Source organism: Abramis brama, assembly GCF_963993115.1.
Source record: "Abramis brama genome assembly, chromosome: 5".
NCBI lineage: Eukaryota > Metazoa > Chordata > Actinopteri > Cypriniformes > Leuciscidae > Abramis > Abramis brama.
Window position 1 is genome coordinate 23087123 of NC_139967.1, and position 15808 is coordinate 23102930.

General features: G+C 36.1%; 2 protein-coding genes across 3 annotated transcripts in view; one reads left to right on the forward strand and one right to left on the reverse strand.

Moving 5' to 3' along the window:
* Positions 1–7144, reverse strand: part of rxfp2l (relaxin family peptide receptor 2, like) — a 43201-nt gene extending 36057 nt beyond the window's left edge. For both annotated transcript variants that reach the window (XM_084114373.1, XM_084114374.1), the window contains exons 1-3: positions 7032–7144; positions 2891–3019; positions 2650–2721 (exon numbers count right to left, since the gene is read on the reverse strand). In XM_084114373.1, coding sequence (XP_083970499.1) covers positions 2650–2721; positions 2891–3019; positions 7032–7086 — 256 coding nt within the window. In that variant the 5' untranslated portion in view covers positions 7087–7144. The remainder of the gene's footprint in view (positions 1–2649; positions 2722–2890; positions 3020–7031) is intronic.
* Positions 7145–8194: 1050 nt separating this feature from the next.
* The window catches only part of steep1 (STING1 ER exit protein 1), an 8526-nt gene continuing 912 nt past the window's right edge, over positions 8195–15808 (forward strand). The window contains exons 1-6 of the mRNA XM_084114039.1: positions 8195–8418; positions 12604–12721; positions 12811–12852; positions 14124–14268; positions 14359–14448; positions 14551–14643. Coding sequence (XP_083970165.1) covers positions 8295–8418; positions 12604–12721; positions 12811–12852; positions 14124–14268; positions 14359–14448; positions 14551–14643 — 612 coding nt within the window. The 5' untranslated portion in view covers positions 8195–8294. The remainder of the gene's footprint in view (positions 8419–12603; positions 12722–12810; positions 12853–14123; positions 14269–14358; positions 14449–14550; positions 14644–15808) is intronic.

Sequence of the window (15808 nt, forward strand, 5' to 3'; positions counted from 1 at the left end):
TTCATCCATAGCCATCTTGCAATGTTTAATGACTTCGACGTCACAGTGCTGTCGTCATCTGTTTAGCTCGCCTCTGGCCCGCATATATCGAATAACCCGATGTAAATGGTGCAGCTATATCCTGAGAGAAAGAACTTGTTATGTTGATGTTTTGAGACGAGACTCCTGTTTATAGTTAGAGCCTGGCCAAATCCAACCTTGGAAAATATGTGTGTCGGGTGTGTGTGTTAGTCTTCTTGCTTACAGGTTAAGGAACCACTGGCATTGTTGGAGATTGACTGAGTTGTTGTTCGAGACATGCTGGCATCCAGCAACCCAAATCTGCGACCTGGAAGGTGACGACGTGTCTAACTTCAGGCCAGGGTCTGAGTGTCAGCTGCATAATGGAGATATGCTTCAGTCTATCTGTATATGTGTGGAAAATGACTATGTTTATCTATTTCTTAGCCAATGAGAATCATTCAGCCTGTAAGCAATGACGTAGCTTAGACCTTGGAAATGGTACAACTGCTGTGATCTTTGTAACTGTAAGCGGGGTGGCCTACAAAAATCCTGTGTGAGTCTTGAAGCTGACTTCTGCTGATGAAACTGCAAACTATCTTCAGTAAAACTTTTCTTCAATTTTTTAAAATTCTGACTCTGGGTCTTCTTTCAAACATCTGGTCCTTGGGTCCTAAACTGTTAACCCCTAACAAGTCCACACGACTGTCACTGTACAAAGAAGTAATGTTTCACCATTGTCGGCAGTTTATTGTAGACAGCAAAACTCATTAAAAAAATATTGTGTGAGATGTCAAGTTTCAATTTCTCTCTCCTTCATTTCCTTCCCACACTTTCATCTAGGCAAATGTATCTCGTTTGGGTAAGTTCTTAATTTAGGCCAATTTGCTTAGAAATCAGAAGTGTGACGGATTGGTTTGTTGCAGAGTTTAAAACAGTTTGTTGTTTGCAGTTTAGAAAACAAATTGATCTTCAGAAGTGAGACAATGAAGCGTGTCCAATATATTCCCCAAACTAAACATATTGCCTGCCCGTGTCTTTCTTTCTGGCACTCAAAGAAAAAAGAGAGACAAACAACTCCATGAGTCCTTGAAGCTTCAAGACTCTTAGCCTGTTCTATTCTATCATATGAGAAGTGTCATATAACGTTGTTTTAGAAAGATATTGTAATGGTCATGTTCTGTTTTGGTTTCATTTTACCTACTCTGATTTCCTGAGCTCTCATCCTTGTTTGTTACAATGGTTTCTAATTAAGAATTCCATACAACTGCAGCATCGAAGGACTATTATTAGAATATTAGAAATCATATAGGTTATTCAAGCTGTTTTCTAATTTTTCTACTCTTAATATTAAATAAAAAAACGACTGAACAAATGATACATGGATTCTCTTGAACCACCACCACGTTTGCGGCAGAAAACTACTGCAGTGCAGCTCTGTAACTGCCAAAAATGCTCCGTTCGACTTTTCTGAGATCCTTTACTCTTCCCTGTGGATGACCTGTGACCTACTTTCTGTACGATCTGAATTTTGAATCCGCGTTTTGAATTTTAGAAAACTGAATTTTCGGAGCCTGAATTTTCAAAAACTTGAATCTGATTTTTTTTCAACTGGATATTTGCAGACTAGGAATTCAGAACAAACAACAACAACAACAAAAAAACAGCTGTTTTTGGAACTATTTAAAATTCCACATATTATTCAAATTTGTTAGATTACACTTGTCCATAATTCAAATTTACACAATTCAAATTGAAATACTTTTGTCATATTATAAGCTCCATAAGTTTCTCGCCTGTTTCTTGTTTTAATAATTATCATACACTGTGTATATAAGGCCTTAGTTTCCCCAGTTCTGTGTTTGTTGTCGTCAATGTTTAATGTGACGCTTTGTTGACTCTCTGTGTTCATTAAAGTCTCTAGTATCCCGTTCTTCCTGCGTCTTGCTCTTCATTAGATTAAGCTGCAGTGTATTTGTGACAGATTGCAAATGTAAAATTAAAGCAAAAGGGAAAAGGAATAAAGCATACATTTAGAATATTGTTTGCTAAAATTTCACAATAGTCCTCAGGGGAATCAAGCCATACCTTTTTTTCTTTTAAACAGTTCATTAAAATATGCTATTTTTTTTTTCTTGTCTTTCACTGTCCTGTTCAATAAAGGCAAAAAATAAAAATAAAAATGTAAAAAATAAATAAAAATTGTATAAATTAAAACAAAGAAATAAACTCAATTTTCATACCAAATAACATCCAGAGATAAAACCAAATGATATCATCCCCTGATAATACCTACTGATAACACTTACCAATAGCATACATCTTTAACACTTACTGATAAAACCCAATATCATTCAGCGGATCTGTTCCATCTAACTAAGTGCGTATTAAACCCATCTCACATTCATGAGTTTAGGAGTATTATACAAAATATATTGAAAGCCAAGCACTGGCAAATAAATAAGGCTTAGAAAACAAATGATAACTGTGAACATAAAGTCACACTCACACCTCAAGATCAAAGAGAAACACTGTGCAAGATTTAATCAGAATATGATGTTTGTCTTTAGGTATGTCTCCTGTAAACAATTCACAAGCACATTCAAAGCAACGCAGACAGAGAAAAAGAGAACAAGAGAAAGTACTCACTGCACTCTTTCGACTCCTGGACCCTTGTTTTCATGAATGCATCAAACAGATGGGGCCAACCACTGTTATCCACTACAACACACACAGATATTTTAAGAATGACATTTCTATATTTGCAGTATTCATATTTCTAAATGCATAGTGTTTATGGCAATATAATGTGCCAATGTATGCACATTTGCATTAGTGCGTGTATTCTTTGTGTCAGAGTGTCTTTGAGCGCTCCTGCCCGCAGTCTTACCGCAGTTCTCTTCATCTGCTCCATTAGGACAGTCCTGCTGCCCGTTGCAGTGCTGCGGTTGAGGCAAACACACCGACAGATTCCCACAAGGAAACTGACCCAATGGACACATATCAGAACCTGAAGAATCTACATACACACAAACACATGAATGCACTGAAACAATTTGCCAAAGTCTGCTCAGGCATGTTTTGACGGTTAAATGAAGTAGGCTACATTCTTATTCCTGTCAGAAAAGTAATACAAAGCAGCATACAACCCATAGCACTTTCACAACTTTCCAAAAGAGGGAAAAAATATAGATTGATTACAGCAGTCAGAAGAACGAAAGACGTCAAATTTGCCGTCACTCCCTCAGCCGTTGTCACCCAGTGTTGCCAAGGTAAAGTATAACGTTATAAATTATGTGTATTCATTTCTTTCTGTTGATAACTGCGGAAACACGTCAGCACAGTCTGTGAAAAGAGTGGATTTATGTGACTTTTAACGTCCTCTCGCACATCTTTTCTTCTGTGATGGGTTAGGCACGAGAGCGGGTCAACCATGGACAACTCACATAAGATAGCAGTTATAGCAAACAACAACGATCCAGTGACAGTTAATTCATGATGGACAAAATCAATGCCCGTGCAACATTTTTCCTGTTAGAGAAGCCATTTCACTCGGATATGCATCACAGGAAAGAAAAGACGCTAGGCCTACTTCCATTTCATGCCGACTCACAAAACAGTCATCCCAGCCAAAACATCTCTCATGCTTTAATGTGCTGTAATGAAGCCAATGCCAAACTGAAATGTGTGCTAATGTTGTCGTCGTCCCTTTTGGTACTCTTCTGGAGGTCAGAGTTCATGATGCAGGTAGGTCACGTGACTGATGGAAGACTTTGGTAGGTTTGAGTTAACCCTACCACCACTCGCGTGACCTCTCAACCTCATGACAGCATCATAGTGTGTGTCTCGAACTGATGGCATAACAGCACACTGCAGCTATTATGTAACACCTCGGAATGTGGTTTGAAGAAGCATGGCATTTTACCATTTATTATAATCCATTTTCAATATGTGATATTAAACTCTTTACATTTAAACCTCAGAAACACAATCCCTGCCAATGAACAGGCTTCAAAGTGGTGTCTGCTGCTTTCAGTATTAAAGTAACAACAGCAAGTCAACCAGCTAGGATTACAGTATATTGAAAAAAATTTAAGTAAAATCTTTTGAACTAGAAACATGCGAGGAAAATAAATTTTGTTTTTCTGCAAAGCTCTCAAAGTAAAAGAAAATAATAATAAGTTGATTCTGCAGATACAAAGCCTAGTACTCTGCAGGGTACCCAGACAGGTATTTTTGTATTAGGGCTCAGAAGTTTCTATTGAAGCAACTGGGAGATTTAACAGCATTGGGTGCTTCAGGTTTATTTTGAATATTTCCATTGAAACATGTGCAACAGACAGCTGGAGCACAACATAAGCTTTTCTGCCTGTATGTGACTGAAGAACATGATCTTGTCTGTATCACATCAGATTGTGAGGGAATTCTTTTTAATTACTGTTTTTTAAATTAATTTATGGGCATTTAACCAATAACAATAAAAAGTTAAAAAGCTATGAATCATTCTAATTCTAGGTTTGCTGAGGCCCCCTAGTTGAACGACTGATCTACAGCATTTTCATCATATGGCAAAAACGACAGTATTTATTTAATTAATATTAATTGTATATTAGTATTTTTCAATATTGAAAAAAAAGCATTTAGATGGTGTATAGTGTGTGCTATTCATCATTCACTTCTATGTTACTGTCATTTCCAACATTGAGTCAACATTAAAATTCAAATAGTCAGTGACAAAATTTTACCCCACAATGAGTTTGCTATACTATAGAGAATCTTAGTGTGTCCCTCTCCTCATGGCCCAGAACAGGACAACGTTCAAGATTGTAGGCTATTCCCTGATACAAAACAATGGCATCTTCATTTGCTTTCATTCTTAGCCTCTTTCACAGAAACCTTCTGTCATTGTCCATCCAGCATTCCTTATTCTGCTTTTCATACACCATGTTCCAGTCAATGGACTCTCTCTCTTTCTGTCTGCAGGAAGAATATAAAACATAGGTTGGTCTAACCTGAAGCCCTGGGGAGCCGCTGCCATGTAGCACAGACACCTCTACACATCCCCATCAAATCTAAGGGTCAGCTGAAATCCTCATTCTCTCTCTCTCTCCATTATTTATACACACACACATAAACACTTGAATAATCCTCTCGTATGCCTTCCCGATACACTGCTCTGGCATCATTATCGTACGGCAAGTCATTCACGTAGATGATAAATCCGTCTCCCCTGAACCGCACAAAACCCAATTAGCTCACCTCTCCAAAACCTCAACCTTCACACTAGGCTGTTCGAGAATCTCTTTCCCTCTTGAAATCTCTTCAACACAGGCAGACACAAATGCAAACATACACACATGCACATCTACATTGTCAACTTTACACCAAGACCTAAAAATAATGAATATGTGTGAGACTGATAGAGAGAAATCTGACTTGATGTGTGGCTCTGAAACTGAAAGTCACATTCACACACATGCGCACACGTAAAAATCTCTAATTTAAGGGACATAACTTGAATTCAGTGAAACTGTTTAGACCCAATCTCAGAAATAATGTGGAAAAATGTGGCAATATCCTGAAAGAGACAACGTTATACCTTATTTATTGCTAATGTGCATATTATTACCTTAGACTAGAGTATAGTTATATGTACCCTTAAAGGTACCATTCAGGAGTAAATAAGGTGAAAGATGCCCCTTTGAGGATATTCCCCAGTGAAAAGCTATTGTACTCCTAAAATTAAACATTTTGCACTTTCTTTTCAAGAGTGCCTGTACAGCCATACAACACTTTATTTTCAATGTACTTCCAGTGTACTTACTGAAAAAAATACTGTGTAATGTAAGGTGAAATGGGTTAAGGTTAGGTTTAGGGGTAGGTTCAGGGTTAGTACCTTGTTAACGAGTTAGTGTCATTACTACAATAAATACATGTACATGTGACTAAAATAAAGAGCTACCTTTAAAAAAAATATATTAAGCAAATTGCACACAAGCATTTTGTTTTTCTAAATAACAACAGCAGCTGTTTTTAATTATTGGGAATCGTAAATTTGTTCTTCTAGGGGATATATCAGTTGATATCAGTTGTCATCTTAAATTATCAGTGTTTTAATAAATAAATCAAAATAAGGGAAATGAGGGAAATGAGCATGAACAATTAAATATCTGATATTGACCAATTCCAATAAATAATATAAGCTAATACAGTACTGTACATATTGGCCTACATACCAACTTTCTAGCAGAAATGAGAATAATTTTGCTAAGCATGAACAAAACACTGCAAGCCAACAGAGGATCTCAACCACCATGTGCGAGGTGGTTGGGGGAATAGTGAATTTTTGATTCATACTTGTGTCTGTCTATGATCCAAAATATTGTACTGTAGATTATGGATCACGAGAGATGCCACAGGTCATATCACGGAGTATAAAAACGTGAGAATCTCTTGACAGGTGAATAAATATGGTGTTGCTTTCCAACACCTTGGGGAATTTTGTAGAGTGTGTGCTGTGTGTGTTCTTGCATGTTTGTCTCCGCATTCATTAATAAATCAACTCTTAATAATTCTCTCTTTCTCTGTACATACTGTATCACATAATAACACATTTTTAGTTTAAAAATTAAACTAAACTGGATATGTGCAAGTCATTTCTGCTGACTAGCCCTTCAAAAGAAGTGTTACTAGATAAAAGGAGAACCAGCATTCTATCAACATTTTACAAGAACTTACCTCAATTATAAGCATAATACTGACATGATTCTCATACATCGCACTGCCTGAAACTCATTTACATTGGAAAATGCTCATTATCACATATATATTCATTTACACATTCTTTGAGCAGTTTGCATCCACCACAAACACCACAAAGACAGAATGAAAAAGGAAAAGTAGCAATCAGAGCAAGGGAATGCTTGAGAGTATCTCAAGACCACAGACAGCCATGCAGTTACCTGTGTTCAGAAGGGTGTGAGATACATTTAGAGATAACGAGATTAGGTTTTTAAAAAAGTGTGTCTTACCTGAAAGAAAAGCAAGGGAAAAGGAGATAGAGGAGAGGAGGAGAGGAGGAAGCATGATGCGTAGTGCTCTGAGAGAGAAGTGAGTGTGTATCTCGTAAGCTGCTAGTTCCAGATCTGAGAAATAGAGAGAGAGAGAGAGAGAGAGAGAGAGAGAGAGAGAGAGAGAGAGAGAGAGAGAGAGAGAGAGAGAGAGAGAGAGAGAGAGACTATCACAGATAGTACTGGACATACCAACTTGGCAACTTGTCAGTGCCAAACCAGCATGATTCCTAACACACTCTCACATGTGTGTGTTTGCGTAAGGAAAACCATGTGCTCTGTCTATTATTGAAGGCATATTGTTGCAACTTTCCTGTAAAGACTTTGCAAGTTAGGGCATTGACAACAGAAATGTGTGTCTGTGCATAATGTATATTAGGTGGCAAAAATTGTGTTGTCTAAAAACTATATGGTGAATATGTGTCTACAGTCTACATCTGCTCGGCCCTCAGCAAAAAAAAGAAGAAAAAAAAAGAGTAATATTATTACACAATTAGATAGGTAAACTAAAAATGAAGAATAATGAGTAATCATCAGTTTAGTGATTCTCTCAGGAATAAACATTAAACATTGTTGCCAAATTTATTACCAAAGTCGCTAGTTACTAGAATAAAATAAACATAACTTCCAAGCATCTGGACTACATTAGCCATGTATTCAGAAAATAGAGAGAAATTTCCCTATAGAGACCTTACATATAGGCTGTGTTATGTTATGCTCCTATATAATGTCCAGATATGAATGCCCCGACCTTAGACAGTTTCAAGAAGGTAGCTTGTTAAAAATTCGTATTTTTAAACTTATACCTATCATATAAGAACGAATACATTTTGTTTATTCTTGTATATTATTCTGGATGTCAAAATTGGTTCCACATTATCTATTTTTGAGATCTTTACTTTTTTATGTAATTTATTAAATAGGCTAGGCTACTTTATTAAACGTGCTTTATTAATAAAATGTATTATTATTATTGATAATATTATATTTACTTCAAGGTCACAGATGAAAAATCACACATCGTAGCCTATCTCAGTTGTCAACATGACTCTTGTATTTATTTTTAAAATATCCACAGCGCCATCTAGAGGAAGCCAGTCAAAAGATATGGGGGCTGCCCTAACGTCATAACGGCGTCATCACCGGGCGACAACAGGACAGTAAACAAGCCTGAAACCAGATATCACATTCTGATTTTAAAAAGGAAGTAAACGGAGATTAAATATGCCTAAAGTGGTGTCTCGGAGTGTTGTGTGCTCGGACACCCGTGACAGGGAAGAATATGATGATGGGGAGAAACCCCTGCACGTGTATTACTGTCTGTGTGGCCAGATGGTCCTGGTTCTGGGTGAGTAACGTTAGCAACAGGCATGATTTCAGCCGTTCAAAACGCGTCCAGCAATTCACTGTGTACATTCAGCGCTTGAATGTAACCACCAGCTTTGATATTAACTGAAGTTTAAGAAATAATCGTGATACCAGTACTTGACACGGTCTCACCCCATCTTGACTTCCAGCGACGCAACAAACTCGAACGCTTGCCGTGTGAAAAGCCTCACTGATGATTATAATGGGCACGCTTTAGATGGGGTTTACAGTGTGTCCTTGGGTTTTGCTTATGCCCGGGCTGCGGATTTGGTGGTGTTTCGTTTGTAAACTAATTAACAGTTAGTGATTTTTAATGAATATGTTAGTGAATTAATCGTTTTCGATCAATGCACCGACTCATACTTCGTTCGTTCACTGAAATATTTTCCTTTTAAGCACGTGGCTGTTTTCCTACCTTGAAAGTGTAATAATGCCCCGAAGATTCGATTGGAAGAAGAGATAGAGCTTAATAATTAAAATGAATTAAAAATGACTTAAAGGCGTTATTGTTGTCATTTTTCTCTTTAGCTTGATAAAAGTCATTTGAAAATTGAGAGCCGATTATCGATTTTTTTTTGCTATGCTTTGTGGGGAAATGGGTATGATGCTTACTATTTCTGTAGTATCGTAGCAGACTTACGCTAAACATGTTATTTAGTGTTCATAAGACTTCTTTTAAATCGGAACTGCTCCATTTTTTTAACGAATCTGTTCAGTAAATGATTCAAGGACATAACGACAGCCACGAGTCGCCACCTACTGGCGTAACGATGTAACGTGCCGAAAGGTTCACTGAAAGAATCAGTGAACTAATCTTTCTGGAACTTATTCAAACGATTGAAAAAATTGGGATGAATCAACATTTTACCCATATTCAGATTAGTCCTCTAACTTCAGTGTGTTCTCCTCTCACATGCCTTCACTAGAAATTGGCTGAATGTGTGAACAGGGAAACGCTTTTAGAGCAGGTGGACTGATATTTCACACAACAAGGCTTTGTTCCGCTCAGCCTCACTTATGTTGTGAATATTGTCGTTTAGGTGTCATTTTATACGTCTGACACTTCAAAATGTGTTATCCTTTTACTTTTGCCTGTGGACTTGATATGAGATGGGGGGGGCATCCCGGAACAGGAATGTCTGTGTTATCTAGAGTCCTGTTCCGCGAACTCTTGCATTTAGCACAGACACTTTGTTTAATGTAAGTATACGTGTACTGAGTAGCTTAGTATTGGTTAAATATGTTTTCTGGTAAATTAAATATTGTAGCTTGAAACCCCAAACTAGGGGTAATTGGGACTTCAATACTCAATTCAATACTTCAGTAACTGTGGACTTCAATAGTCTTTATTTAAAGGTTTCATTCTATGTGGGATTGTCCCTGTCACTACTGAATTGCTTTGTATAAAGTAAATTTTGGCTGCAATATAGTCATTTTGATCTTGTCTAATATGTTATTATAGTAGATGGTAATGTGCTGCAGTAAACAGAATGTGATTTATTATTTAAATATATTTATTAATAATTTATTATATTTGGTTCATTCCATGTCAAATCAACCAAATTTCAGGAACTTTCCCTGGCTCAAATTTTTGACTGTTAATATTTTTTTCTGAAGAAAGACAAGCATGAATAGTATTGAAAGCCAAAATATAAAATGTAATGAATGTATATTGCTTGAGTAATCCACTATTTTGTAGAGAATAATGATATATATAATGACTAATTTCAAATTCAAAATGACAATTTTTGCCTGAGATTTTGAGCCAAATTCCAGGGGGTAAAAATGACTTATGAAAGATGAAAGATGGTTGCATCATTACCGGTATTTTATTTTTACATGGAGATTGGTAGGTCTATTAGTAAAATATGTTGACTTTAGCTAACCAAAAGTGAGTCACTTTGCATACAGCTGATATGTTTTTCTTTTAAAGAGGAATATCTAAACAAATAATGTTAAACTAGAAATGTATCTAATTTTTTCTATCAACACAATTGCCACAAATATTATTTTTCCAAGCACAGCACTTAAAAAGTACTAAAGATTTCTCAGAATGATTTTAGATTCTTAGGTTCTTAACAAACTTTTCTTTTGAAATCTTCATTTTCAATGCCCTATGTGGTTCAATCCCATATATATGGGAATCTCAATGCAGCTCCATGTTCAAATAGTTGAATTTTACCCATTTTCAATGGTCAAAAACCAAATGCAGGTCACTTTGCCCACAGCTGATACTTACTGCATTTAAAGGGGAATGTTTGAAGAATATATAATGTTGAAACTAGAAAAGTATCTTGTTTCCCTCTATCAAATGAATTGCATACAACATACCAGACTGAATGCCAAAAATGGACTGAAATGGTCAAGTTGAGGCACATTAACTTGCTCTCAAAAGTGTAATTATAAAAATCTATATTTGAATCAGTTTCAGGGATATTTAAAAGAAGGGATTTTTTTTCCATTGTAACAGCTTCTGAAGCTACCAAGAGTTCAAATAAGCAGTATTGTAACTACATGTTACCGCATTGACTGACATCCCAATATCTCTGGGATTGAACCACACAGTCATAAATGAAGATTCCAAAATAAAAGTTAATTAAGAATTAGAATCTCTAGATAGATATTGCATTATATCTTTAATACTTTTAGTGTTACAGGTATTCAAACTTTGGAAAAAGAATACTTCTGGCACTCAGACAGGTATATTCTATGCAATTGTGTTGATAGAAAAAAACTAGATACATTCCTAGTTTCAATATTATTTGTTGTTCAAATATTCCTCTTTAAAAGAAAAAAATGATCAGCTGTATGCAAAGTGACCCACATTTGGTTTTCAACCACTAAAAATGTGTACAATTGACCAATATACTCATGGAGTCACATTAAGATCTCCATATCTCTGGGATTGAATCATATAGGGCCTTTAAAATGAAGATGCCAAATCAAAATCTTGTTAAGAAACAGAATCTAAAAGGATATTAAGATATCTTTAATATAGATATCTTTACCGTACAAGCATGCAAACTTGGGGCAAAACAGTGCTTTTTCCCATATTTGAACATTCACTGTTGGCATATAAGTCAACAGATTTAACCAACAGACCTACCTATCTCAGTGTAAATTCAGTTTATAAATAAAATAATAATAATGCTGCCAATGCCATCTTTTTAAAGTCATTTTTACCTCCTGTACTTTAGCTCCAAATCTCAAGTAAAATATTTTGTCGTTCTTCATTTATGTATTTCTTTCACCAGATTTTATTTTTATCAAAATACATTTTTAGCTGGGGACCTCTGGTTGAATTGAAACGGAATGACCCTTTATTTCATTGCATGGATATATAATTAATTATTCTAAATTATATTAATAATCTCGCTTCATGATATCCTGAGGTGAAAATCGTGATAGATGTACTGGTATTTCATGAATTGATGGCTCGTTTTGCCTTCAAGTAATTACTGCCTTCTCCGAGACAGTTGGAGACTTATTCACCTCAGCAAGAGTGTGATCATGGACAATTTATTTGAAATATTCAGAAGCTGAGGATAATTAACATGTCATTGTTCTGCTTTTCATTTGTATAGTGTTATTCATTTACTTCCGGAAATGAAAGGAGTGATTATACTAGCTCTCTGTTGTATTTATGTTCATTATAATGCTAATGAAATTAAATGTCATAAAGGTGAATCATTTTGAACTCTCCAAACCTGTATGACTTAGTTTCTTTTGTGAAACATAAAAGAAGATATTTTGAAAAATATCTTTGTTTTTGTCCATCTAATGGATTTCAGCAAAACTGTTTGTCATACAGGTTTGGAACAACTTGAGGGTGAGTAAATGACAGAATTATTGTTATATTTGGGTATACTTTCCTTTTAAAAAGTAATATTAATAACTACACTATGATTAATTTCAACTAAATGTAACTTATACTACAATAAAGCCTTGTCTACAATCAATACAGACTAACATTGCAGACATCTGAATGTTCTACAATCTAGATGATATCTATGGGGAAAGGTCAGTGAGAACATACTGGTCGATAGGGCATCAACTTTCTGCTTTACAAAAGTCTATAGGTTTTGTATGTTGGTCCTGCAGTGTGTGTGCTTTGTGTAAGAAGTAAAGAAGAGAAAGATAATTAAGCTCCTGTGTTCCTTTTTAGACTGTCAGATAGAGAAATTACCCATGAGACCTCGGGACAAAGCCAGGGTGATTGATGCAGCAAAACACGCCCACAAGTTCTGCAATGTGGAGGAAGATGAGGCTGTGTACTTGAAAAGGTGTGTGTCTATGAGTTTGTGCTGAAGTTGGGTATTGATTAAGGTAGGGATTGATTAAGATTCATTAACCGCTGTATGTTCCTGTGCAGGTCAGAGGGCATCGAAAGACAGTTTCGCAAAAAATGTGGAAAGTAAGTGAGCCTATACCCATTTCACAAAACCTCACAGCACATACAACATGCATACAAAATTCACAATATTAAAGTGTAAACCGTGTGAAGCATGTTACATACAAGACACAATTATACATCACTTGATTACAGAAACAATATAGGCTACTCAATTATAACCTAAAATTATTTCATGGCACAGCTCTCTGGAATACTTGATTTTCATTGGTCAGTTGCGCCATATGCGGTTAAATGTTTTTTATTGGGTAATGACCACTAACTATATTTTGAAAACTATTAATACTTTTATTCGTCAAAGATGCATGAAGCTGAACAAAAGTGATAGTAAAGACATCTGTAATACTACAAAAGATTTCTGATAAAAATAAATTCAAATAAATACAGCTGAACTTTCTATTCATCAGAGAATCCTGAAAAACGTGGATAATAATAAGAAATGTTTCTTGAGCACCAAATCAGCAAATGCAAATTCATCTTTGCCATCACAGAAATAAATTACATATATATATATATATATATCCTGATCGCTGTGTCTGAGCTTCAGAATCCTGTCCATGTCATGCCTTGAAATGTATGACTCATAAAATCCATGGCCTTTTCTTAATCATAATATCTCTTGTTCATAAATAAGCATGTACAACAGTCAGTCCTGAGCTTCCTGTGTCACCATTATGACTCTGCCATGCACAAGAGGATGACTTCAAGGCTTAGAGAATAATTGCAACAAGTTTGATTCTTGTCTGAGTCAGCTGATCCGACTATTCTCATATGTCAACACTAAGATACAACACTTGATGTGTTCTCATACGTCAACACCAGGTTTGGGTAATCTGTAGGGGTTGTTTTTTTTATCTTAAGAACCATGTTTTCTTTCAAAGTTTTTTTTTATTTTTTTATTAATTTTTACAGTATAAATCACATTTAACAATCCCCTAACCCTCAACATCAAATCTCTAGAGTAGCATCCCATACTGTCCATTAATTCAGAGAGGAATTGTAGGTAGAAGAACTGAGCATACATATATACATATGCCTACGTGCATCAACCTTTAAGAGAATATAAAAACAGATACCTGTACACACACTGGGAAGAGAGAAAATAAATAAATAAATTATATGTGTGTGTGTATTTATATATATATATATATATATATATATATATATATATATATATATATGTGTGTGTGTGTGTGTGTGTGTGTGTGTGTATACACATACAATACACATATATAAGTTTACACATACAAATATATGTATGTGTGTGTGTGTAGGTGTGGTCTGCTCTTGTTTTATCAGCATCAGATGAAGAGCACTCCAGCGACATTCATTGTGGATGGAGCGCTGGTGAAGTTCGGCCAGGGTTTTGGCAACACAAGCGTATACAGCCAGAAACAAGAGGCGCCAAAGAAAGTCAGGGTAAGACACCACGTTTTTTATTTGAAAAGGTGTAAGAGAATAGCAGAATAAAAGGTCAACAATATTCATATACATGCATGTGTCTTGAAGGTTATGATGACAAAGCGCACCAAAGACATGGGCAAGTTCAGCTCAGTTACTGTTTCAACGATTGATGAAGAAGAGGAAGAGATTGAAGCGGTGAGTTTAAGTTCATCAGCTGCCCATCAGGCCTGACTCATCTCTTACATCATATCTCTTTGTTGAAGAGCTGTGATTGATTTTGATTGGTTTATCCTACAGCGGGAGGTGGCGGACTCTTATGCCCAGAATGCCAAAGTGATTGAGAAACAGCTGGAGAGGAAAGGAATGAGCAAGAGACGACTTCAAGAGCTGGTAAGCGCACACACAGGGAGATAAAAGAAGAGGTGATGTGTATTCATGCTTGAGGCAGATTGAAACTTTAATAAAGTATGCACAGCTAATGAATTTAATGTTAAAGATGACAGAGACCCCTCACACATACAAACATGTGGAGTGTGGAGATAAGCGTACATGAGTTTCTGAGTCACACGGGAAACAAATTAGGCCAGAGGTTCCCAAACTGTGGCCACAGAGTTATAAAAAGGGGCGACGCTGCAAGGCTACGGGATAGTGTAGAGTCAGCAGATTGTTATGCAAAAGAAACCTCTTCAGGGAGATACAAGACCCTACTGTGAAATTATCCCACTTATACAGCTACTTGCCACATAATTAAAAAATTGAACACAAAATATTGATTTGACATTTTATTACCTCAATACAACTCCCAGCACCCGCTTGAGTTTGGATGGTGCTATTGAAGAATCAGAAATGAGTATTGCATGGAACCGTGATAAAATATAAATGAATGATCCATGGTTATGCACTAAGTATGGACAAGTTTGTGAAAGGACTGCCAGTGCAAGGTAAACGTAAAGCAGAAAATGAATCTACTTCAAACTCACTACTAGCCTACCAAAACTAAGTGTCTACACCTGATGCGACAGTGGGACGTGACAAAAGCAAATAGTACCCATTATAATTAGTGATGCTGTCTACAATGTATCTGACGCAACTCAACAAATTTCTGACAGTAAACTGATGCCCCGTTCTATTTCCGATGTACTCCAAGCGCTCACACTACTCTTGACACAAAGGAAAAATGAATTTGAACTTGAACTTTCGGTTTGACGCGTCCTGTGTGGACAGCTTTATCAAGCGTTTGCAGTTCGCCATGATGCAACAACCATCGTTCATGAAGCCTTTGGACTTCAAACATCATAGACTCATTTGAAAGGAAACATTTGTCAGTTTGTTGTCATTGTCAGAATTAATTAAATCAATGATAAAATTCAGAGATTTATGAAACATTTTTAAGACCATGCAGCGATTTCATTTAAAGGAGACTAAAATGCGAACCGTTTTTAGCTTAGCACACCATCAAAACACAAGTTATGAGAATAACAGCATATTTTACTCCAAAATCACATTATAGCATCAGTCAAGTGATTTGAAATAACTTTCTTCTGTGAACTGATGT